This window comes from Phyllostomus hastatus, unplaced genomic scaffold (assembly GCF_019186645.2).
Source record: "Phyllostomus hastatus isolate PE091 unplaced genomic scaffold, TTU_PhHast_1.1 phas_scaffold_501, whole genome shotgun sequence".
Taxonomy (NCBI): Eukaryota; Metazoa; Chordata; class Mammalia; order Chiroptera; family Phyllostomidae; genus Phyllostomus; species Phyllostomus hastatus.
The window spans coordinates 68574363-68596758 of NW_025334033.1; the positions used below are offsets into that span (position 1 = coordinate 68574363).

The 22396-nt window shown below is 58.9% G+C and overlaps 1 protein-coding gene across 7 annotated transcripts in view; it reads right to left on the bottom strand.

Moving 5' to 3' along the window:
• Positions 1-2355: 2355 nt before the first annotated feature.
• Positions 2356-22396, bottom strand: part of BCL11B (BAF chromatin remodeling complex subunit BCL11B) — a 96478-nt gene continuing 76437 nt past the window's right edge. For all 7 annotated transcript variants that reach the window (XM_045823313.1, XM_045823318.1, XM_045823314.1 and 4 more), the window contains one exon: positions 2356-9263. In XM_045823313.1, coding sequence (XP_045679269.1) covers positions 7222-9263 — 2042 coding nt within the window. In that variant the 3' untranslated portion in view covers positions 2356-7221. The remainder of the gene's footprint in view (positions 9264-22396) is intronic.

Genomic DNA, 22396 nt, shown 5'->3' on the forward strand with positions numbered 1-22396 from the left:
GGGTGTTTTTCTGGCTTTAATTGCTGAACTTCCAGCTCAGGAGCGGGGAGGGCAGCGGCTGCCTCTGCTGCCCCCGCAGGGCTGCGGGCGTCTGGAGGCGGCGGGGAACGTGACGCGAGCGGCGGCTGCAGACTCCGAGGGACGCCCAGCAACAATAGGGGCTGTGTGTTCGAGGGCCCGTCCTCCCCTTGACGTTTGTAATCCGGACGGGGACATTTCTGACGTTAACACTCCCACCGAAGTTCGTCATCTGCTCCCGTGCGACAGACCCTCTCACCGCGGCCCAACTACCAGAAGGCAGATGGAGTCCTTCCCGATCACCTCCCCTGTCCGTGACACAAACGGGGAAACGGAGGCCCAGCACGGGGAAGGACTGGCCTGAAGTCACGGGGCAGGCTCTAAGTGTGAATGACAGGCACTCCCTGGTGTTTCCACACTCGCCCCAGCAATCTGGGACCCTCAGTCTGGGTGTTTGCTCACCAACGCGAAGATGCAGGGTGTTCCCCAAACGAGCGCGTCTCTGCGTATTCGGACCAGAGCACCACGGGCCGGCCACGGCCACACCACCCTGGACGCCGCGCCCTGCCGCACCCGGTCTCGTCCGGTCTCGTCCGGTCTCGTCCGGTCTCGGAAGCAAAGCAGGGTCGGGTCTGGTTCGTACTCGGAGGGGAGAGGACAACGGGGCCTTTCGGTTCTGCTGTCTGCACCGTTTCCTGGGCGGGGAAAGACACAGACACCTCATTCTAAAGCCCCCCAGGGAGAGACTTGGAGGCCAGGACCTACGGAGGAGAAGGAGAGAATTCCTCGCTGGGGAGTCCTGCTCCGTGAGCCCCTGGGACGGGGCAGGTCTCTCCTGAACCGCACCAACTCCATTTCGGGAGCTGGAGTTCAAACCCCACTACCTTCCCTCCAGTGGGCGGGCGTGGTCTCGGGAGAGCGGGGTGAAGACCGGACAGAGGGGGGCACATGCCACATGGTCTCACCCATCATCTCTGTTGGCAGAACCCACGAGACGCCTTGCAAGCAGGGTGTGGGGTTTGCGTCTTGCGTGCAGTCTCCTGGCCGAGACCCTCGGGCTGCCCAGTTGGGGGCGCTTCACTGATGGCTGGATGGCGCCCCGTGAACGTGCGGCAGGCGACTCGAGGGGAAGGCGCTCTGTGCTTTCCGAGCGGGAAACACAAGAAGAGCCGTCAGGACCCCGGGGGTCTTGGATCGCTCCGCACTCAGCGGCGGGCTCGCTCGCCCCCGAGGAGGAAACCCGAGGCACCTGTGCGCCTGCGTGGCCGACGCCCCCCGAGCGCCGCCTTCCTCCCCCTCCAGCCAGGCTGCGGCTCCAGCCCGGGAACTGGGAACCACCCACTGGGAGGCCATTTCCTTCCGCCACACCTTCCTTCCTCCTCTGGATCCCTGAGGTTACCCCTAAAGAACATTTCCTTACGTCTATTAACAGCCACGACAGCGCTTTTCAACCGGTGTGCTGCAAGACATTTTAAAACATGCGCACCCGATGGTTTAGTGAGGGGCACGGACCTCTTTTCCCTGAGACGGTCCAATGAAAAAAAAAGGCAACAGCCAACACAACAATAGCCGTCCTAGGTGTGAGTGAATCAAAATGATATCTGTTTTTTGGTCAGATCAGCAAAAACATATTTTTGGCGAGCCACCCAATTTTAGTAATCACTGCAGTTTGTGTGTGCCACGCGGTGATAAAGGCTGGAAACCGCTGATCCGGCACACGGGGCGGGAAGGCAGTCTTCCTGCGTGATCTGGGACCTCTCACGGTGCTCGGAGGTGCTGTCTGGCCCCGCACCCTCGCTCCGAGACCCCCGGAGACCCGAGGGGCCCTGATTCAGGGCGCAGAGCCACGTGGCTCTGCCTACCCCTGGATGCCTCGTGCAGCGCGCTCACTGGGTGTCCCCGCAACGTGAGCCCGAGACCTGTCAGTCTCGGCGGTTTCTTCTGAACCACTTGTTCGCAAGCCCGGCTGTGCGTGGGAACCACCTGGACCACTTTCAAAAACTCTGATGCCTGGATCCCAGCTCCAGAGGTCCTGATAGAAAATGGGCTGGGGTGAGGCCTGGGCGCTGAGGCTCTTCAACGCTCCCAGGTGATGCCAGGGTCCAGCCAGGCCCGAGGACCGCTGCTCTAACTCACGCTGGTTGGCGGGAGTAAATAAAGAAACCTGTCACACTCCCACGCCTTTCTTTCCCATCTGCCCAGATGCGGGCAGGGGGGCTTGGGTCAGGAGGAAAATGGAGAAAGACCTCCAATTCACCCTCGGAAATAAGCCGTCCCTCCCCCACCCTTGAAAGACACAGAAAAGGACAAGGTTCGGAGATCAAGTTAAATGTCCAATTTATTTTTTATAACTTGAAACCAGAACAAACTTGGTTTTGAACAAGCGTACAAATGAAATGGCAGACACATGCTGAACTCAACATCGTGACATTAAGGGGAAAAAGAGGCCCAAAATCTGGTACAGAGAATAAAAGAACAATAAATATTTTACTAAGCCATATTGAAATGACCTCCCGTCATCTCAACGTTTTATCCACAATTTTTTTTTAAAAAAGTGCCCGTTTCTTCCACAGAGCACGAGTACCAAGCAATAATAAATAGTTCCAAACTTGTAGTAAAAGACAGAACCTCCAAGTAAACAACAAAAGCTCATACAATGAGGAATAGAAAAGGTAATAAAAATAGTTTGCCTCGCCAGTACAGCTGAAAGCAGCGGAACTCGGCCGCGCGGCGCTGAGATCCGGAGAGCACCGGAGGCCCGGGGCTGCCCGAGTCCCACGCGACCTCGCCCGGCTGTCCCTCGGGGCCAGGAGGGGGGGCTGAGTTCCTCGCCTTTTCACATTTTCCTTACGGCTCAGCCTCCGCCTCTCCCCGTGAAAGACCCTCTCCTGGCAAGTGGCAGGTTCCCACTGGGGGCAACTCGGAACAGAGCTGTGGCAGTGTGGACACCAGGCTGGGGGCCTCCCCCCGCGGGTCGTCCGCTGGAGGGCTGGCTTTTGACACAAGAAAGAGAAGCAAAATGCTCTTCCCTCTGCCGTCGGTGGACGGAGACACAATCTTTGTGCTTTAGGATGGCTTAGTCCTGGCATTCGGGGGACGTGGTGTGAGCAGGTGGGAGCTGGCTGTGTTGACAACGACAGGAGGGTCCCCTTGGAGGCTCTCGGGGTGCCTTACCAGGGTGGCCCATGGGTCTTGGGGTCAAGCGGGCAGGAAACTGACATCTTAGCTTTATCTCCCACCCCCTCCCCCTTCTTCTCACTGAGCAAAGGTTAGTGGCAAGGAGGAAAGAGCCTATGAAACAGAGAAGCCCCCAGAAGAAAGGTTTCTGCATTTGGTCAAGAATTGCCCAAAAGGATGCTTGGTTAGACTTCCATAACCTGAAATAATGATTCCTTACAGTTCCTGAAATAAAAAATGGCTTCCTGATATAGGTATTTTTTTAATGTATTATTCCCTCATCCAAAAAAACTACCACTTTATCATCTTAAAGCTACTTGGCTTTACAAAAAAAAAAAAAAAATAGGGAAGGGACAGGGAGGGGAGACAGGAAATAAATTAAATGAAAAGGGACAGATACAGGACCGACAGAGGCTGGAGGATGGAGAGGAAACATGAGGAAGGAGAGAGACGGCAAGGCACGGCATCCACCCCGGGGCCTAGGCGTTCGGAAACGGACGGAGCGTGGGTTTCGGGAAGGCAAGCAGCAGAGCAGGTAAGAAAGACCGCAGGCCAGCGCTCTCCGTGGAGTGAAAGGTCCAGGTGGCGAGGGGACTCCCTCCCACAATCCAATGTGCGCTGCTCTCAGCAGCAGATGGGGTCACCTGTGCCTAGGTGATAGGCCAGCTCCTTTTGTTACATTCTTTGTTTGTTTAATGTTTTGTCAAGGGCTCAAGAAAGCTCAGTTTGCATTTCTTTCTGCTCTTAAGGGCGGGAGAGGTGGCAGTGGTGGCGGTGGCGGTGGCGGTGGCAGTGACCGCCACCGCAGGGACAGTGGAGAAGGAAGAGGCTCCCTGGCCCTCTCTGCGGCTGACATCTCACAGACAGCCCGTGAGAGCAAGCGGGGCTCTGTGAGACGTCACCGACACCTGTACGGAAACTGACATTTCCACTCATCCCAAATCAGGGCGCTCCCATGCGGTCTGCCGTGGCCACCCCGGGGAGCCCCGGTGCAAGGTCCGGCTGCGTGCGGAGGGAGGCCCGGCCCCCACATTCCTGTGCACAGGCCAATCCCGTCAAAAATATGTACAACTCAAACGACTGGTGAACCAAAGCTTTTCACTGCTTCCTTCTGTTTCTTTCCCTTAAAGGTTGTCAAACAACCCTTTTCCTCCTGTACAATAGGACTTAACATACAAATTTTTTTTGCAATATTTTATCCTGCCAAATTAAAAAAATATATTATGGCAGCCTGTTTGTTTTTGTTTTTTTTTCTTTTTATTTCCAAATTCACTAACAAAAAGGTACATTAAATCCCTTTAAAAGGACAAGCTTACAGTTAAAAAATTACAAGCTCCAGTAAAAATACAGCAAGTGCCTACATCATATGAACCAACCAATATATCCATTCCAGAGGGCGGTGGGGAGAGAAAAATAAGTACAGGTCAGAAATGTGATTTTTTTTTTCTGCAAAGCAATAACAATATTAAGCACTTTTTTCTACATACTTTTTCTACATGGTGTAGCAATCCCCTTTTAATCCCCAAATACAAGTTTCTATACATTTTTTGAAATAAAAATTCAACACCCAAGGCAGAAAAAAATTTACTAAAACTCCGACTTTACAGTTACTGTGACAAGAACAAATTTATAGACCCACCATTTAAATTTTACTGCAACATTTTCAAGGAAAAGGAAAAGGTTTTTTTTTCTTGTTTTGTAAAATGCCCAGGCATTCTCGATTATTACAAATACTGGTCCACTTTTACAGTAATCAAGAAATTTTAATATATATAATATATACTAAAACCCCGTCACCAAAAGAAAACAATATACACGCAGCCACGGTGGCATTTTGTAATAACCTATTAAGCAAACTTTGAAAAAAAAAAAGATCTCTCCAACACACATACACACAATTTTTTTTTACCCTTGTATGTATCCAATACTGTAAACGTATTTTTAAGACAGAGTGCACTAAATTTAACTTTAGGAAAAAAAAAATGAGCCATTGTTCCTGAATTTTTTTTTGTCGTTTTGTTTTTCACTCAACGATATCAACTTGTAACTTGTGTCACTTGAGTTTTAATTCAGCAGTAAATCACCTCCACTCCACCTCTAAGCAGCGCAGTCCCACGAACAGAAGGGGGCTGAGGGCCGTTCAGCTAGTAATGGATGTCCAGGGTTGTGCTGGGTCTGTTTCTTCATTTGATTGGGTCTTATGGCATTTTCATGTCCTCTATCTTCAACCAGGAATTCTAAAATTTACTTAAAGTAAATGTGGCTTTGTTTGTGTCTAGAGAATGTACTTTTTCTTGTGTTACTTTTTAAAAAAAGTCTTTTCATTTCCAAAAAAAAAAAAAAAGAGTTTTGCATTTGTCTCAAGAGACTGAAATAGGAAGATCAGTTTTCAAGGCACTCACATCAGATCGATCGGCAGTAGAAAAACTGTCCAATAAGTTACTATTTCATCTGGTTCTTTATAGTGCCAGTATTGGGAATGCCGCGCTTAGCAACACTGACACTCAATCTCAGCCGTCCCTTACAGTTTAACCCACCTCTGGGCCGAAGAGAAGGATATGCTGCAATTTCTTGTTTAGAAGCCATTTAATTTAAACGCAAACAAAAGCTTTAAAGTGCGGGTCAACAGAATTCAAATGTCTAATCTCAACAGTCCAATGTTTAGTACCTTCCAACCTAATGGGGTAGAAGAAAAAAAAAAAAATCGGGAAGTAGCGCTGGGCACCTTCGGATGGAACTTTCCCTGCTCTTCCGGTAAACGGGAGTGGAAGTTCGCAAGATTTTCCCCGCCCCCTGTCCCTACCATGTCATCGGTGTGCGTGAAAGGAGAGCACTCGCCTCCCTCAGTTCACCATCAGGGCACTTGTCTGCTTGAGAAATGATCAGCCAATTATCATGTGTAGCAACGAAAGTCGTGGGATGTTCATGGTGGAGGGAGAGGGAGGGAGAGGGAGGGGGGAGAAGGCGAGAGGGCGGGGAGAGGGGGAGAGAGAGAGAGAGAAGCTGTCAAGCCAGAAGAAGCCTGAAAGAACACCTCTGGTTTCTTCCTTTCTGTGTCACTGCAGGCCACCACCATCTACCCCCCAAAAAAGTACCCTCAGCCCATTGTATTTAGCCTGTTCCACAGCAAAGCAGCCGAGATGGCGTCCCGGGGCCAACCCGCATTTCAAGAAGGGGAGCGTGTGTGCTGGGAATGCACAATCCTAGAATCTTCTGGGCCGTTTTCAAGAGGAGCCCTCAAAAACTCTTATTTTTCTGGCAGTGCGGAGTTTTCGGGCCCCTCCCCCACCACCCCAAGCTCCCCTCCGTCCACTCATGGAAAGGTCGAAATCAACACAGAAAAGGCCTCTGTCGCTCAGGACATCATCAGTGCTACATCTCCACTCCAATTCTGAAACAAAGTGCTACAACTTTAAAGATTGTTATCCGCTGTACATCGCCCCCCACCCCCCCAAAAAATGCATGCCACTTTTCATTTCAGGACCAAAAAAAGAGGAATTAAAAAAAGTAAACAACTTTAAAAGTCATTTAAGTGTTGGCTTCTTCACAAGAAATTACACATGCTTAGCTTAAATTTCAAAAAAGCAGCGCCCCCCCCAAAAAAATTATAATTTAAAAGATATGCTTCCCTCTACATTGCTTGCGAGTCATTGCTCAGGCTACTACTGGGTTTTAAAAAAAAAATGAAGAAGGGATGGATACCCAACAGAATCTTTTAAAGGAATTTCAACAGAAAGAATAATAATAAAAAGTACCTGCACATGCCAAAAAAATTACAAAACCCAATAAATACAGAAATTATTGCACAGTTAAAAGGCTCCACAATTCTGACTGCCTTAACAACCCTCGGGTTTCCATAGGACTTCGCAGACACAGGTTAGGTTGGAGGGCCGCCTCCCCCTGAGCCCCGGGGACACGCGGGGTGCTCAGTGGTGGTGGTGACACGGAGGCAAGTGTCAGGTCAGCATTCTGTCGCTTGGCAACGGGTCCACTGTACAGGGGCGGGGCGCCCACCCGCGCACGCGCTTAGCTCCTTTCGGCCTGCTCGATCTTGACGTCGTTAGTCAGCAAGTGCTCGCCGTGCCACTTTTTCATGTGTTTCTCCAGGGTGCTGTAGACGCTGAAGGGCATCTGGCAGATGTCGCAGCGGTACACCTCCTTGCCGATCTGCCCGTGCGTCTTCATGTGGCGCGTGAGCTTGCTGCTCTGCGCGCACGCGTAGTTGCACAGCTCGCACTTGTAAGGCCGCTCGCCGGTGTGGCTCCGCCGGTGCACCGTCAGGTTGCTGCAGTTCTTGAACACCTTGCCGCAGTACTCGCACGTGTCGCTGCGGCGGCCCTCCTTGGAGCTCGGCCGCCCGGGGCCGGGGCCGCCCAGGTGCGGCGTGCTGCCGCCGCTGGCCGTGCCACTGCGGCCCGAAAGGCCGCCGTCCAGCAGGTCCCCGGGCGGCGTGGAGAAGCGCAGGCTGCCGTTCTCGGACGAGTGCTCGGACGACGTGGCGAAGGGCGACTGGCGCGCATCCGTGAAGCCCAGGAAGGGGTCCTTCATGAAGTGCCGCGACGCCGCGTAGCCCACCAGCCACTGTGAGTACACGTTCTCCGACGGGATGAGCGCGGCGGGCGGCAGCTCCAGGTCCTTCTCCACTTTGATGCGTTTGGCCGCGCTGTTGAGCCCGGGGCTGGGCAGCGGCGCGGGCTTGCGCGGGAAGAGGCCCGGGAAGGGCTCGGCGCCTGGCGCAAAGCCTCCGCCACGCCCGTTGACCGCGCCGCCCGGCCCCGCGTCACCGCAGCCACCCGCATCATCGTCGTCACCCGTGTCACCTGCCGCACGCTTCAGGAAGGCGCCGCGCTTCTGCTTGTCGGCCAGCAGGTCGCTGTACTGAGGCAGCGCGCCCAGGCCCACGTTCTCCATGACCTTGCCCAGCACCAGTGCCTTCTCATCGGCCAGCGCCTTGGCCGCGGCGCCCACTCCAGCCGCGCCTGGAACCCCAGGCACCCCCGCGCCGCCGTTCTCGCGGTTGCGGCTCAGCTCCGAGTCCATGCTAAAGCTCGACTCGGGCCGGCTCTCGTTCTCCAGCAGCAGCTCCTCCTCCTCTTCCTCCTCCTCCTCGTCCTCCTCCTCTGGCTCGTGGCCCAACGACGGGTCGCTCTCATGGTGGCGGAAGTCGCCGCCGGCCTTGAGCCCCTCGCCGGCCAGCTCGCTGGTGCCCGGCTCCGGGGAGCTGGCGGCCGAGAGGCCGTCGTCGGAGCGGCCGGTCAGCGAGCCGGCCTTGTGCATGTGCGTCTTCATGTGGCGCTTGAGCTTGCTCGCCTGCGAGCACGCGTGGTCGCACAGCTGGCACTTGTAGGGCTTCTCGCCGGTGTGGCTGCGCCGGTGCACGATGAGATTGCTCTGGAACTTGAAGGTCTTGCCGCAGAACTCGCACGACTTGCTTTTGGCGGGCGGCTGGGGCGGCGGCGTGCTGCCGGGGGGCATGGGCGGCAGTGGGGGCGTGCTCAGGAAGGGGGACTTGGGGCTGGGCTGGAAGGGGTTCAGGAGCCGGTGCATAGGGTTACTTCGGCCTGGCGACACGGGCGGCGGCGTGGAGCTGTTGCCCGCCAGCTCGCGGAGCCGCCTTGAGAAGTCCATGGCGGGCGAGTCGATGGCCATGGGGTTCAGGCGCATGACTCGGTCAAAGGCACTGGGGTGCTGGGCGACAAGCCCCATCTCCTCGGCACTGAGGCGGTGCGGGTCCAGGTGGTGGCGCGGCGGCGGGCTGAAGAGGGGCGGCGTGCCGGGCAGGCGGCCCTCCCCAAAGCCCGGGTGGTCCCGCAGGATGGGGCCCGTCATGCGCAGCAGGTTGAAGGGGTTGCTGTCGCCCAGGAAATTCATGAGGGGGGACTGGGCCACGGCCTCGGGCCCCAGCGGCGGCGGGATGGTGAGCCGCGGCGTGAGGGAGCTGCTGGCCGGCCCGGGCTCCAGGTAGATGCGGAAGCCGTGCGTGTTCTGCGCGTGCTGCAGCAGGAACCACGCGCTGTTGAAGGGCTGCTTGCATGTTGTGCAAATGTAGCTGGAAGGCTCATCTTTACCTGGGGAGACACGTGGACAGAAAGGCAGAGAAGAGAGCGTGAGAAGCAGCCCGGGGCATGTGCACTGCGGGACCCCCGACCCAAAAGCACAGATCTGCAAGGCCCAGGCCTGTGTGCCGAGTGGCAGACCCTCCGGCCACGCTGTGCGTGCTCCGGCTGCCTGCAGGCTTCCATGGGTTATGTGGGCAAAGCCCAGACCTGCCACGGGACCTCAGCTCAGCACTTTAATGCCGTAGACCTTGGTTTGTCCCCCTCGAAGAAAAGGTGTCCTTATTCCCAGTAGCTCCGAAGCCAGATGAGAGGTGTTTGGGAGAATGCCTGGTTCCGGTAACAGGAGTGACATCGAGTTTGGACTGTGTCGGGGAGAGTCCAGGCCACACCCGGCAATGCTGGGGCTGGGGTGTCCACCAAGCATGACTGACAGTTAGACCCCAGTAATTCATTGTCATGGAGCTGCCCTGTGTAGGGTGTCCCACAGCATCCCTGGCCTCTGCCCCCCAGGAGCCAGTAGCAACCCCTACCCCCAGTCACTAAGACCAAAAATCTCTGCAGGCAGTACCCAATGTCCCCTGCGGGCAGGCCCAGACCCACCCCCCGCATCCGTGCACCCCCGACGGTAACATCCAATCCCAGGACGTTCTAAGGACACAGGTCAAACCGAACCGCCTCCCAAACACCTTTCAAAGGGGAACGACCGACACCCCCGCACCGTCTGGGATGTTAGCTCCAGGGAGTGCCGGAGGTGCAAGCACCAGCATCGGTGCAGAGAGCGCTGTCCAAGTTGAACACGGGTGTGCGGGGACCGCGGGGACTTGGCCTGTTATGAAGGTCGCTGCTGTGTGACAGCTGCCCTGCCACGGCCTCACGTGCACCCTAACCACTGTCGGGGATCCAGCCTCCTCAGACCCCCAGGGAGGGGGGGCGAGGGGGGGCCCCCCGGCCTACATGAAGTCCCTTGCCAGGATGTTAACGGAATGAAAGAATGTCCAGTCTGACGGGGCAGTCAGGATGAATGGTGGCGAGTACGGATTTGTTACATACTGGCTCCGGTGGCACCGGGGCCAGCCACCACGGACACGGGTGGCTCGGAGCCAAACGCCAAGGTCCTGTCCGTCATTGTCCTCCAGAACCCGTCTCGCGGCTGCCCGCCTCGACCTGCGGGTGAAGCTGGCTGCCCCGCCCACCCGAACCTCTCCTGGCGCTTCCCACACACAGGACGGGCGCGGGAGGCCCTGCCCGCCGCCTTCGGATTTGCTCGCGGGCCACGAAGGAACAGGGAACAAGACATCGCAGCCGCAGCCTTGAAGAACCCCCTGGTTTCGTCCAGCCCCCCTGCACTGGGGAGGTTCCAACACAGACGGCGCGTGGCAGCCACAGACTCCCTGGTGACCGCGACCAGTGCTAGTTCCTGGGCGGGGGGGGGGGCTCCGGGGGGCTGAGCCCAGAGCACAGCCCCTCCTCTCGCCTCTCCCCAGGCGTTGAAGGACTTCTGAAACGCCGTGCAGAGGCTTATATTTTGCTTTCCACCCATGAACTGTATTTTGGGGGGGCTGCACCCTCAGCAGGAAAACCAGGTGGCTCAGGGAGCACGTGAATTCCACACCGGTCGGTTAGGCCTGTGACTCCCAAGGGGCCAGGGCCTCCCCCGCCAGGGGACCATGGGACGCGAGCAAGGTCCCAGGGAAGCAGCGTGCGTCCGGGGGGGCAGGGTGTCGATGCTCCCGGACCACACAACCACCGGGGCCGGCCCACCCCCTCCAGACACCGAGGGCAGGCCTCACGGGTCTGCTGTCCCGCGGGGTCATCTCACCGCTGTCTCCTCTGCTGCGTCTGTGTGTCTGGCGGTGAGGAGACCACTGGGCAGGGAGGACAGAAAGGGAAAAAGAACTCTGAAGTTCAGCCTGCCCCCCCACCTTTTTAAAAACAGCTCAAGGAAGCCCTGGCTGGCGTAGCTCAGTGGATTGAGTGCGGGCTGCGAACCAAAGTGTCGCAGGTTCGATTCCCAGTCAGGGCACATGCCTGGGTTGCAGGCCACGACCCCCAACAACCGCACACTGATGTTTCTCTCTCTCTCTCTATCTCCTTCCCCTCTCTAAAAATAAATAAACAAAAAATCCTAAAAAAAAGAATAGTTAAAAAAAAAACAGCTCAAGGAGAACTTCTGAGTGACACCATTTTCTTTCTCCAGGGCGCCTGGGTAATGTCCCTCCCCCAGTGTGTCTGGGTAATTCAGTTTCTAACCTGGGGCCCAAGGAGAACTGGCCCCACCGGGGAAGCACTAGGGCAGGGCAGGAGGGCAGAGGGCTGTCTTCCCAAGTCTGTGGGCAGCCTGCGTTTCCCCAGCAGCCCAGGCCGGCCGGCAGCCCTCTCTGCAAATCCCTCAGCCAGCAGAGGAAGTGCACACCGTCTCCTGTCCTCAGCTTGTTGGTAGCCGTGCGTGGGGACCGGGGCCCTGCGTCTCTGACAGTCTCGCACGTGGGACAGCTGGCCAGCAGCCACAGTTCGAGTCACCCTCAAACCCGAGCGAGGAGAGATAAATAAGTGATAAATAAGAAGCACTTAAATACAAGTCCCTTTCTGACACAGAAGCCAATAATGCAAATGAAGGGCTGCCCACAAGGTCATAGGTCGAAGAGTGCCTCTCCGCCCTTCATCTCGGCCTCGCGCGCCGAGTCACAGCACCCAGCTGCTCTGGGGCTCCCTGCCTCTCCGTGGGACCCCCTCTCCCCCCACCCCAGTCTCTCCTTTCACCCTCTCCATCTCCTTGGGTGTCTGCAGAGCGCTCCCTGTTTCTTGTCCTGCTGGCCACACGTTTTCTAGAAAGTTCTCCTGCCTGTGAGGAATGTGGTGAGCAGAAGAAAATCCAGAACTCACAGGCAGGCCAGGGATGAAGGCTGCTCTGCCGCCAAAACGGCCGATGAAAACATTTTTTAAAAATAAACTCACAATGGCAGCCGCGGGGAAACCTGTAGCGACATGCTCCCGGCAGCTCAGATGTTTGCACTTCTTGTTTTAAAAAAAGACGGGAAGACACTCGGAACGCTGCACCCGGGAGCGGCCTGGGGAGGACGCCACCTGCCCGTGATTCTCCATCGCATCGGATCTCAGGGCCCCTCGCCGTACCAGGGGGAGCCCTTTCTTTTGCTGTACCCCGAAACGGCCCAGGCTCCCGGGCTCCCCTCCTCGTGCTGGCGACCATCTCTGCGGGTGCCGGCCCTCCCAGGACCGGACAGCTTCCGGTTTTTACAAGCCCTCCCAGGCCCTCGAAGGCCCTCTCCAAGCAACTCCCTCTCCCCCCTGCCTCCCTTCTTTTTTTTTAACGCAAGGCTCGTTCCCGTGTCACGGCGTCGTCATGGTTCTCTGTCGCCCAGAAGCAGCCTTGAGCACCAGGGCTGCCCCCTTTCAAGAACTGAGCAGCGTCAGAAAGTCTCAGAGAGCCCCTGGGAACGTATTTCCACCCGAACCCTCGCTCCCTGTTTCAGACTCATGGCACGCACCGTCACGGGCGGCCCACTTGTACATGCAGCCGAAGACCCTGGGTCCTCCGAGGGTCCGAGGGTCCGAGGGTCCGAGGGCGGGCCCCCGCCCCTGCCTGGGACGAGAGGCCTCCTGGCCTCACCCTGTGCTGCAGCTCAGGGCCACCCGCCCAGGGGACACGGGGTCTCCACGAGGGGAGGGCATCACTGGTGGCCCCGGACAGGATGCTAACGCTGCAGCCTGACGGGTCTGTTGTCGTGAAGCAACTTTCCTGGCAACGTGAAGCGCGGCCGCCAGACCTGAAAATGTCGGCTGCAGTTGAGCACTAGGTCAGGCTCAGATCCGGTGGCTCGGAGCCAGAACCCGCCCCTCCCTCCCTCCCTCCTCCCTTCCTCCCTCCCTCCCCCCCCCCTTCCCCAGACATTGTCCATGGCAGCTGGCAGAAGCCCCTACTAGGTCTGCTTTGCTGCGGGGGTGTCACCCTTCTGCTGCCTCTGGGCCACACCAAAAGAAGAGGAGCTGTCTCGGGCCCCACGTCAAGTACATTGCGACACGTCATCACCGAAACATCTCACCGTGCTTTAAGTAAACTCACGAGTTTGCGTTGGTCCACACGCACGGCCACCCTGGGCTGAGCGCCGCCCTCAGGCCACAGGATGGACACCCCTGCCCTGCAGGCTCTACGGGGGCGGGGGGGGGGGGCCTTGTTGTTTCTGTCAAGTTCAAAACCCTCTCTGCAGTCTCCAGGGGCGAGATGGCAGAGTGGGTGCCCACCCCCCCATGCCCAGCGGAGTGAAGTCCACGAGCCCCCACGCTCTCTGAGCCGCGATCTCCTCACTGGTAGGACGGGTACAACAGACCTGAGGGACCAGGTGCGACCCCGGGTGTGGGCACACCCCGTGAAGGTGCACGTCGCCACGCAGACGTTACCGTCTGGGCTCTGCGGGATTCCTTTTCCACAGCCCGGCTCACGCCGAGCATAGGGGTGCTTTGGGGCTGGCTTCCTGCGTGGCCCCGGCAGCGAGCAAACCCTGGAGGAGCCCGAATGCAGCCCCCCTAACGCATCGGAGGCCCCAGGGAAGCGGACACGCGCAAACGCCAAGGCAACGCCACTTTTTACTGTGCCGCGTGGGAGCGGACGCACCCCTGGAGCCCTCCAGTGAGGTGCCGCCCTGCCTCTGCTGGGACACTGGCTTTTTCCTTTCATGAGCATTTAAACAATTCCCTCCTCATTATGCCGGTAACGCTCCTAGAGCCAATAAAGGCACCAGGGATGTCCGATAAAAAGCACACCCTCCGCGGAGGTGTCGTTACCCCGTCTGAAAGCCGTCACCGACAGCACGAGATTAACGGGGCTCCTCCAGAGGCCGGGGGGTGGGGGGCACTGGTGGGCGGGCATCCCACTGCCGGGACGGCAGCTCCTCTCCGCCCAAAAGGGAGCACGGAGCCCCTGCCCTCCGAAGGTGGAAGCGAGGACCCCCCACTCTGGGCCATAGACACTAGGCTTTGGCCTCGCAGGGTGCACAGCGCTTCGCAGTGGCTTTGGCGCCGCCTCGTGCACTGGCCGTTGCCAGCTGCTCCCGGGGCCTCCGGGGGAGGCCGGGCAAGGACTGCACTCCCGCTGGCCGGCGACCAAGCGCAGAGTCCCCCAGCCAGCACGGGAAGGGCCTCGCCCCTCGTCGGGCTCCTGGCCCCGGGCTCCACTGGCCACCCACCGGCACGCAGCCCCACCCAGGGACGGGTCACTCCCTCCACACTTGTCGGGGCCTGTTTCACAATGAAAACAGCCGAGAGAGACAGAGGCAGAGAGAGGCAGAGAGAGACAGAGAGAGAGAGAGGTTTTCCTGCCACCCTTGGTGTATCGTCCCACAGAAGGGCATCCACCCACTGTCCTCTGGTGGGACCTGACCCGGTCCCCCGCAGGCCCGGCTCCTGGAGGGGAGACCTTCCACGGAGCAAGCGGTCCTGCAGGTGGCAGCACGCCACTCAGCACCTGGGGGAGGGGCCACGAGACAGCCGGCAGCCAGGTCCGGAGCAGGAAGCAGGGTCCCGGGGTCCCCTGCGGCAGGCCCCTTCTCCTCCCCCCACCTCAGGGTGCCCAGTGTCCCAAGAAAGAGCCAGGTTCTCTGACCACCCCCAACCAGCCTTCCTCAGAATCGATGACCGCTGACATCGCTGGTCTCCACGTTTCCAAAATGAGAACAAGTGTTATCACTATTCTCCCTTAGTTGTCTAGGCCCCTGCTTAGAAAGTTTAAAGAAACTGTCCCCTCTTTCAGGATCCCAGAGAGAACATGTCAACTGGCCCCCCGGGGGGGCCTTTGAAGGTTGGTGTCTGTGTTACTCTTGAACACACAGGTCCAGGAGATCTTTGACCACTGCTGCTGGCTCTGGGTGCAGTCCGCCACAGCTCGGCCTCGCAGAGAGAGGCGGGCGGCACCGGGGAATCCCAGCGGCAGCAGGACAAGGAACCCTTATTCAATCCCCAGCACCAGCCAGCCCGCAGCTGGGCACACCTGACCTCACAGGAGTCTCCCAACAACCCCTGGGGCCAGAGCTGTCGTCAGCACCATTTCGCAGATGAGCAAGGCGAGGAGCGGAGGAGACAATCATTTCCCGGAGGCTGCACAGCCGGCTCAGCTCCTGAATGTTACGCTGGACTCGTGAAAGCCTGACCGAGAGAAAGGCGTGCAGGGCTGCGGCAGGGGTGGGGGGGGGGGGGCGGCGGGGGGCAGCTGAGCGCGCCCTGGCGTTTAACCTTTGCTGCTGGCCCCCGTGCTACCTGAATTGTGGCGACCTGCTGCTGTCGGCTAGGGTGGCGATCACGCGGAGAAATGGTGCTGATCATCTGTCTCGTGGACAAGTAACAGATGCCCTGCGCTGGGTGTCGGTGCCGGTGGTGGTGGGGCTGGGCAGCACTCTCACGACTGGTGACAACAGTCCCCGGGTGATGAAGTGCCCAGCCGGCCTGGACTGACAGGGCCCACGCCCCTCCACCGGTGCCGGTGGCAGACATTACCAATCCATCCCCGCACACTCCCTCCAGACTCAGAGTCCTCTTCAGCCCTGCTCCCCAGATAGCCATCGCCACGTAGGGTGTGCCTCTGCCTCTTCGCCGGCCCCGGATCCCAGGGCACACGGGGGACCAGGGCACACAGCCTGGATAAACCAGGTGGCAGCCTGCATCCCGCCCAGAGCAAGGACCACACCTGCCCCTCCCCCACTCACGGAACACACCGGGGCCGGGGACCTTTGACCCGCCGGGTCCTCTGCTGGCAGCTGGGGATGCCAGCAGGGAGCACGGGACGCCTGGTGACGACCCTCTCATCTGTCAGCGAGAAGCAGGCGTGCCGCCAGGGAGAAGTTCAAGGTGCTGGGAGGAGGAACGCAGGGGGTCGGCAGGACTCGGGGGTCCAGACCCGCCTGAGGCCAGCCTCTCGCGTGCATTACCCTCTTGAACCCGCACGATGACTCCACACACCGTGACCGTTCACGGGAGCAATAAAGCACGCTCGGAAACCATGAGCGAGTTGCTCGAGGCCACATTACGGGCCGTGGGTTATTTATGTGAAAATTTATTGTCCGGGCTGGATTCCAAGCTCCCGGAGGACAGGGATCCAGCCAGCCTCGTCCACCGCCGCCGTGACTTGGGCCACCGGCCCGCGGCCCGCGGAAGTGTCAGCGGCCTGCGTGAACAGTGCGTTCTGTCTGGGCCCGTGGCCCGCACCACAAGAGCCATCTCCCTCGGGACCAGGACGTCTGCCCGGGTCTGGGTGAACCCCCACAGCTCCACGGTCCACCCTCCGGCGCAGCTGGCTCCGGCCGGGCACTCTCAGCAGGCAGCCCCGCTCCCCGGGCGCGCCCGGCACAGGCCCCACCCGGCACACCAAGCCCTCGACGGCTGCGTGCCGACCACCTCCGCCGGCATCCAGGTGACTCCGGACAGACCGAGACACTTCGCCGCTGCCCCTGCCCACCTGTAAGCCACCTCGGGAGAGGGGCGAGCACGCCAGTGATCTTCCCCAATCACAGGGCAGACGGCAGCGGCCGGGCCCCTAGCACTCAGCCCGCAGGACCCAGCCCGCCTCGCTGCCCGCCTCCGCAGCGGCCACTCCCTTCCTGGTCGTCTCCTCGGGTCTGGCCCTTCCGCACGTCCATCGCCCGCCCAACCTGGCGCACCTGCCTTCCCTTCTCTACCTGCGACACACCTCCTTAGACCCAGACAGGGTAGGACCCCCTCTCCTCCCGCTGCATTCTGGGGACGCTGCTGGACACGGATCACTACACAGACTGTCTATTTTGCCCTTGACTTTGGTGTGTTCAACTCACGTCCAACCTGCTCGTGCCAGTGTTGGCCTCTCAGGTGGATACTCACAGCAACTTTGGGAAATGGGTGTTCGTCCAGATTTTGTAAAAAAAAAAAAAAAGGAAACTAAGCCTCATCACAGTCGAGCGAGGGGCCCAAGGTCACACAGCCTGGTCTGAGCCCAGGGCCCGGCTGAGTCCAGACACACGCCTGACCTCCCCCTGCACTGGGACACGAATGCCGCCGCCGCCGCGGGCCCTGGGGAGGGACCTGAACCAGCTGCGGCAAGTTATTCCAGTTGCACTGGGAGCACCAGCGAGCCGGCCAGGGAGGGCAGCTGCAAGCCTGGCCCTGTGCCCCCGGGCCGAGGATACAGGGGCCTCACACAGTGGAGCAACCTCGCGCGGCCCCCCGGTGTCCGTCCGCCCCAGTCCGTCCGCCCCAGTCCGTGTGACTGGTGAACTTCGCTGGCGCTTTAGGTGCCTGCAGCCACCTCGGGCTGGGAGACCTTTCGCCTTCGTCAAAGCCCTGACCTTGCACCCAGACACCCCCCAGGCCGCCAGGGGTGTCCAAGAACACCCGGGAATCCTGCTTCCAGCAGAAAAGGCCTTTCTGGCAGGGAGTGAACCCAAGCAGAGCTACTCCTGTCCCACGGGCTCCGGGAACAGGCCTTTCTCGTTCTCTCTCTCTCTCACGCACCCACCCAGTCACCGAGGACCAGGTGCTCGAGCTGCAGCAGAGGGACAGCCAGCTGGGGTCCCCTCTCCCCAGGGGCCACAGGTGGGGGTCAGGAGCTGGGGGGGGGCGGTGTTAAGCTGCAGAAACAAAGGATTCTAAGGCAGAGCAGAATCTGCTGAGTGACCAGGGTGCCTGGGCAGGAGGCAGGCAGGAGACACTGCAGGTGGAGGTGAGTTCACGTCGGACACGGGGGAGAAGACAGCCCCGGCCCAGATCGAGGAGGAAATGTGGGGGGGTGGGGGGGAGGTCCAGCCTTAGGTGCCAGGACCTCTGAGCTGCACAGAAGAGAAAGTTCTGGTTGCTGATGGTCATGGCCAGTGAGGGGATAGGGGACACAGACAGAGAGGTGCACACCTACAAGACTTCAATGAGACGTACACCCCCACCCATTCCCAGGGGTCCCAATGGGAAGAACCCATCCCGCTCTCGGGGCGCTTATGCTCCTCCCAAGAACTCCAGGAAGTGAACCAGGGCGGCAGCCAAGGTCACATGACACCGGCGTGCCAGAAGCTCCTGCTCCCTCGTTGCAAAAGGCGAAAGGACCTTCTCGACCCCACTTGCTCCTTCCTCCCTTCCGTCCTTGACCACACAGGTGCATGGGGTGTCCGCAGGGACGCAGCAATGAGCGTCTGCGCTCGCAGAGCCTAGGGTCTAGGGCAAGAGGCTAATTCGCCCACAGACATCGAGCAAGGGCTCGGGCCACTGGGTCACTAGTCAAGGGTGTGCCTCGTGGTGTAGGACGCAGAGGAAGGACAGACCGACTGTCGGGGAGGCTCAGGAATATTTCTCCAGGAGGAGCCCCTGGAACTGAGGTCAGGAGGAACGAGTCTGTCGCACAGAGAGAGGTCGTGCCTGGCAGGGGAACCTGCAGCAACCGAGGCATGGAGGTGGGGTCCCGGAGTCACAGAGGGGACAGGGAACTGGAGGTGGGGTTGACAAGGGGGGTTGGGATTCGTCAGAGGAGGCTCTGCAAATGTGCAGAGACTCAGCTGTGTACAGATCGAATTCCAATTAGCACCCAAAAAAGAGACTTTTTCAATGAACATTTTCAAGCCCACACGCAAGACTACTTGAGCAGCCCACTGTTCAGTGAGACAAAATCTCAGTGCGACAGGAGGATGTAGCTGAACCCTTGGAGAGGGTTTCAGACCCATGAGGCTTGAAGAAATGAAACCAGGGTCCAGAAAACACGTGGAGGGAACTGAAAACCCCGTCCAGGAGGACCACCACCCTGCTAGGCAGCTTCCAAAACACCGGCAGTGCAATATTTCCATCCAGCCTCTCATCCTAACGCCTAGGAAGCCACCTTCAGGAACGGGGCGGTCCAGGTTCTTAAGGAAGCAGGGACACAGTAAAACTGAAGTACAGCTGCAGGCACCATGCACCCCAGGTTTCCCCGGTCTCGACGTCAACCGCTCGCGTCTGTGGTCAGACCAGGTGTGCAGTTCAGGCTCAGGAAACAGGCCCCCAGCCCTGAACCCCAGCGACGCTGGTGACCGCGGGGTGCCTCCGGGGGCAGGGTGAGAACGGCGGCGCTTGCCACGGAGGCGCCGGAGCCAGGGGCAGGGCACACGGAGCGGCTTTAAGTGTGGCGGCACACACGCGACATTCTCGGAAAACAAGGCCCACATCTCCAGACCATCTTGACAGAGCCCCCCTTCGCAGAAGACACCCAGCTGGCTGGAAATGGTCCGTCCTCCCAGGAACAGACACACGCGCCGTCGGAGCCCCCCCCGAAGCTGCTGTATGTCCATGTTCCCTGAACAGGGCCTCCCTTTCCCGGGGGGGTTTTAGCGGGCGAGCCGGGGAGCTGTTTTGGAGGTTCCTCTCACCTCAGCCCCGCCACAGACGGGGGGAGGGGTTCTGAGAGGCTCCTAGGACGCTGGGGACAGGAATTGAGCAGAGACCCTGAAAGGGAAGCACAGAGCAAGCCGCCCTCACCCTTGGTGGGAAAACAGAGTGAACGGAGAAACGAACAGGCGAGACAAGCCGGGAGAGGCCTGCGCGTGTGCATGTGTGTGCATGCGTGTGCATGTGTGTGCATGCGTGTGCACGCCTCCCGCAGGCCGCGGGCCGCGCCTTCCGCCGACACAGGAAGTCCGCCTCCCGCGGCCCTCGCCCGGGTAGGCCTCCCCCCACCCTGCCCCCCCGCCCCCGCCTCCCCTGAAATCCACGCGAACCTCCACCTTCCACCCCAAGACGCACTGGAGGGGCGGTAAATCTCGCTTTAATGGAGTGTGCGTTTAGCTCCGAGGAGATAATTGACGTTATGGAGAGCCTCCGCCCGAGTGATATAGGTTTGCTAATGCAGAGGGGCCTCGTTACCGACGCACCACAAACAAGTAGTAATATATGTATATTGTTCTGAGCGGCATTGCAGCCAAAGTGTTCCGGTCCGCGGGGATTGATAAAACACAAGAAAACAGCAGACGTGCACTTGTAAATTTGTCTCATTTGTCTCTGAAGTTAAAGGTTATTCCCTTGTTCTGAATTCGTAATAAAAACATGCTAGCCCAAGCTTTGTGGAGCATGTTTGAATATTTAAATTGTGTATAATGATAGGCAATTACAGGGTAAAAACTGGACCTCACGAAGGGGGGAGCGCAGTCTGGTTCGCCGCGTGTTTTCCCACCGATGACTCATTTATCTTTAATGCACCAGCACCAGCACTGCCCCCCCCCCCCACCCAGCACACACACACCAGGGCCGCGGGGACCGCCCCCAGCTCCCACCGCCACTAACCAGGAACCAGCCCAGCTTGGGGTTGCCGGGGCGGGTGGGATTTTTTTCCTTTTCCTTTTCATTTTTCAGTTTTGTTTTCTTCAAATTCCATTGCACACCTCTCCAAGAAGGGCTGAGACGGAGGCCACGGTCCCTCCAGGGCGACCCCAGCAGGTCAGCGGAGGGGGGAGGGCGGGAGGCCCAGAGGCGGGCAGGGGCCTGCGGACACAGCGTGAATTCCCTCAGTCCTCCCGAAGGCGCCCCCTGGAGGAGAGCAGGGGGCTGGCAGCGGGGGCCCAGCGGTGCCGCCTGCAGTGGTGCACAGCCCCTGCCCGGCGCGGAGGTGCCCGCCCGCCCGGCCCGCCCAGGTTAACCAACTGCAGCGCGAGAGTGACTCCAGCCAGCTTGTCACCGAGCACAAAAGTCATCAGCGAGGGAATGTTCTTTTCTGCACCACAATTAAGACGAATCAATACAGCGTGCCACAAATGGTATTTTACTCTCAATAAGAACTCGAGCTGAGTTTATTCAGAATATTTTAGCGCTTCCCCGGGGGATTTGGGGCCTACGCAGATGGCAAATAAAGTACTCAGCCTAGGGCTACAGCACATTATGGTAATTCTAATGTCAGATGTACTTTAATATACAGCTCTATTTAATCACCCCATTATTTCACATTTCCATATGAAAAACCTGCGGCACCAGCGCCGAGCCTCCGCCGCCGTGCCAGCTCCCTCCAGCCCGCCAGCGGCGGGAGACGGTCACCCTCGCCAGGCCTGGCTCATCGTCTCCGGGCTTCCGGGCCCGGCGCGCGGCCGGGCTGCCCCGCGACTGGGAAATCAGAACGTTCAGAGAGGTACCAGCCGCCACGGGAGCTTCCAGGAAACAGAAACCCAGCACCCTGCACCCCCGCCCAGGTTCACACGAAAATGCAGGGGTGAAGGAGCGTGTGCACATGCACGGGTACATGCATGTGCCAGCACACGCGCACACACACACACACACCCAGGTGGTGGGGAGAGCATCACACCCGGGCTCCCAACATGGCCCCTCTCCAAACACCGGTGGGCCCAATGTGGTGGCTGGGTGGCCCAGTGGCTCCTGACCATGGCCCCCAGAGACTGCGCCACCTGGGTCTCAAGGTACTGCCCACTGGGCAACAGAGGGCTGTGACTCTGAGTGGCGGGAGGCTGGGCTGGTGACAAAGGAGGTGGGGACAGCCCTAGGAAGAGTGGGGGCTGGGGAGCTGCAGCCCAGACGGACCGTGGGATCTGGACCAGGGAGGCGCCCGGGACGGCGCTGCGGGGTTTGCGCCGGAGAACCCGACGCCGCCGAGAAGCCCCGGCCCCAGGGGAGGCCGAATGCTGGGGGTTCCAAATGGCTGCAGCACCTCCAGGCTGGCTCGGCTGGCCCGCGGGCGGAGGAGAGCTAGCAGAAACCAGGAAATCACTCTCACGCTGTCACCCGCGCGCTGGGCCACACGGCGTTCCCAGGAAGCCCAGCACGAAACCCACTGACCGCCCAGTTCTAGATTTCTTGAAGATGGGTTTGTCACCTGACCCTGCTGGTGCCCCAGTAACGAGGCAACATTTAAAGCCACAGAATGTAAATCGAGTACGTGGTCACAGGGCATGTCACCCAGAGGAGGCGCTTGCAGGTGACAGGCTAGGGACAAAACAAAAAGGGGATAAAAATATCTCTAAGGGAGGAGAAGAGAAAGAGAGGGAGGAAAAAGGAAAAGAAAGGAAGGGAGGGGGGGACGGAGGGTGGGAGGGAGGGGGGAGGGACAACAAAACCGAGAAAGCCCCAGTCCACGTGGCCAAAAACACTGGCAAACGCCCCCAAAGTGTCCATTCATCAACAAAAGCATCAGTCACCTCATTCTAGCAAAT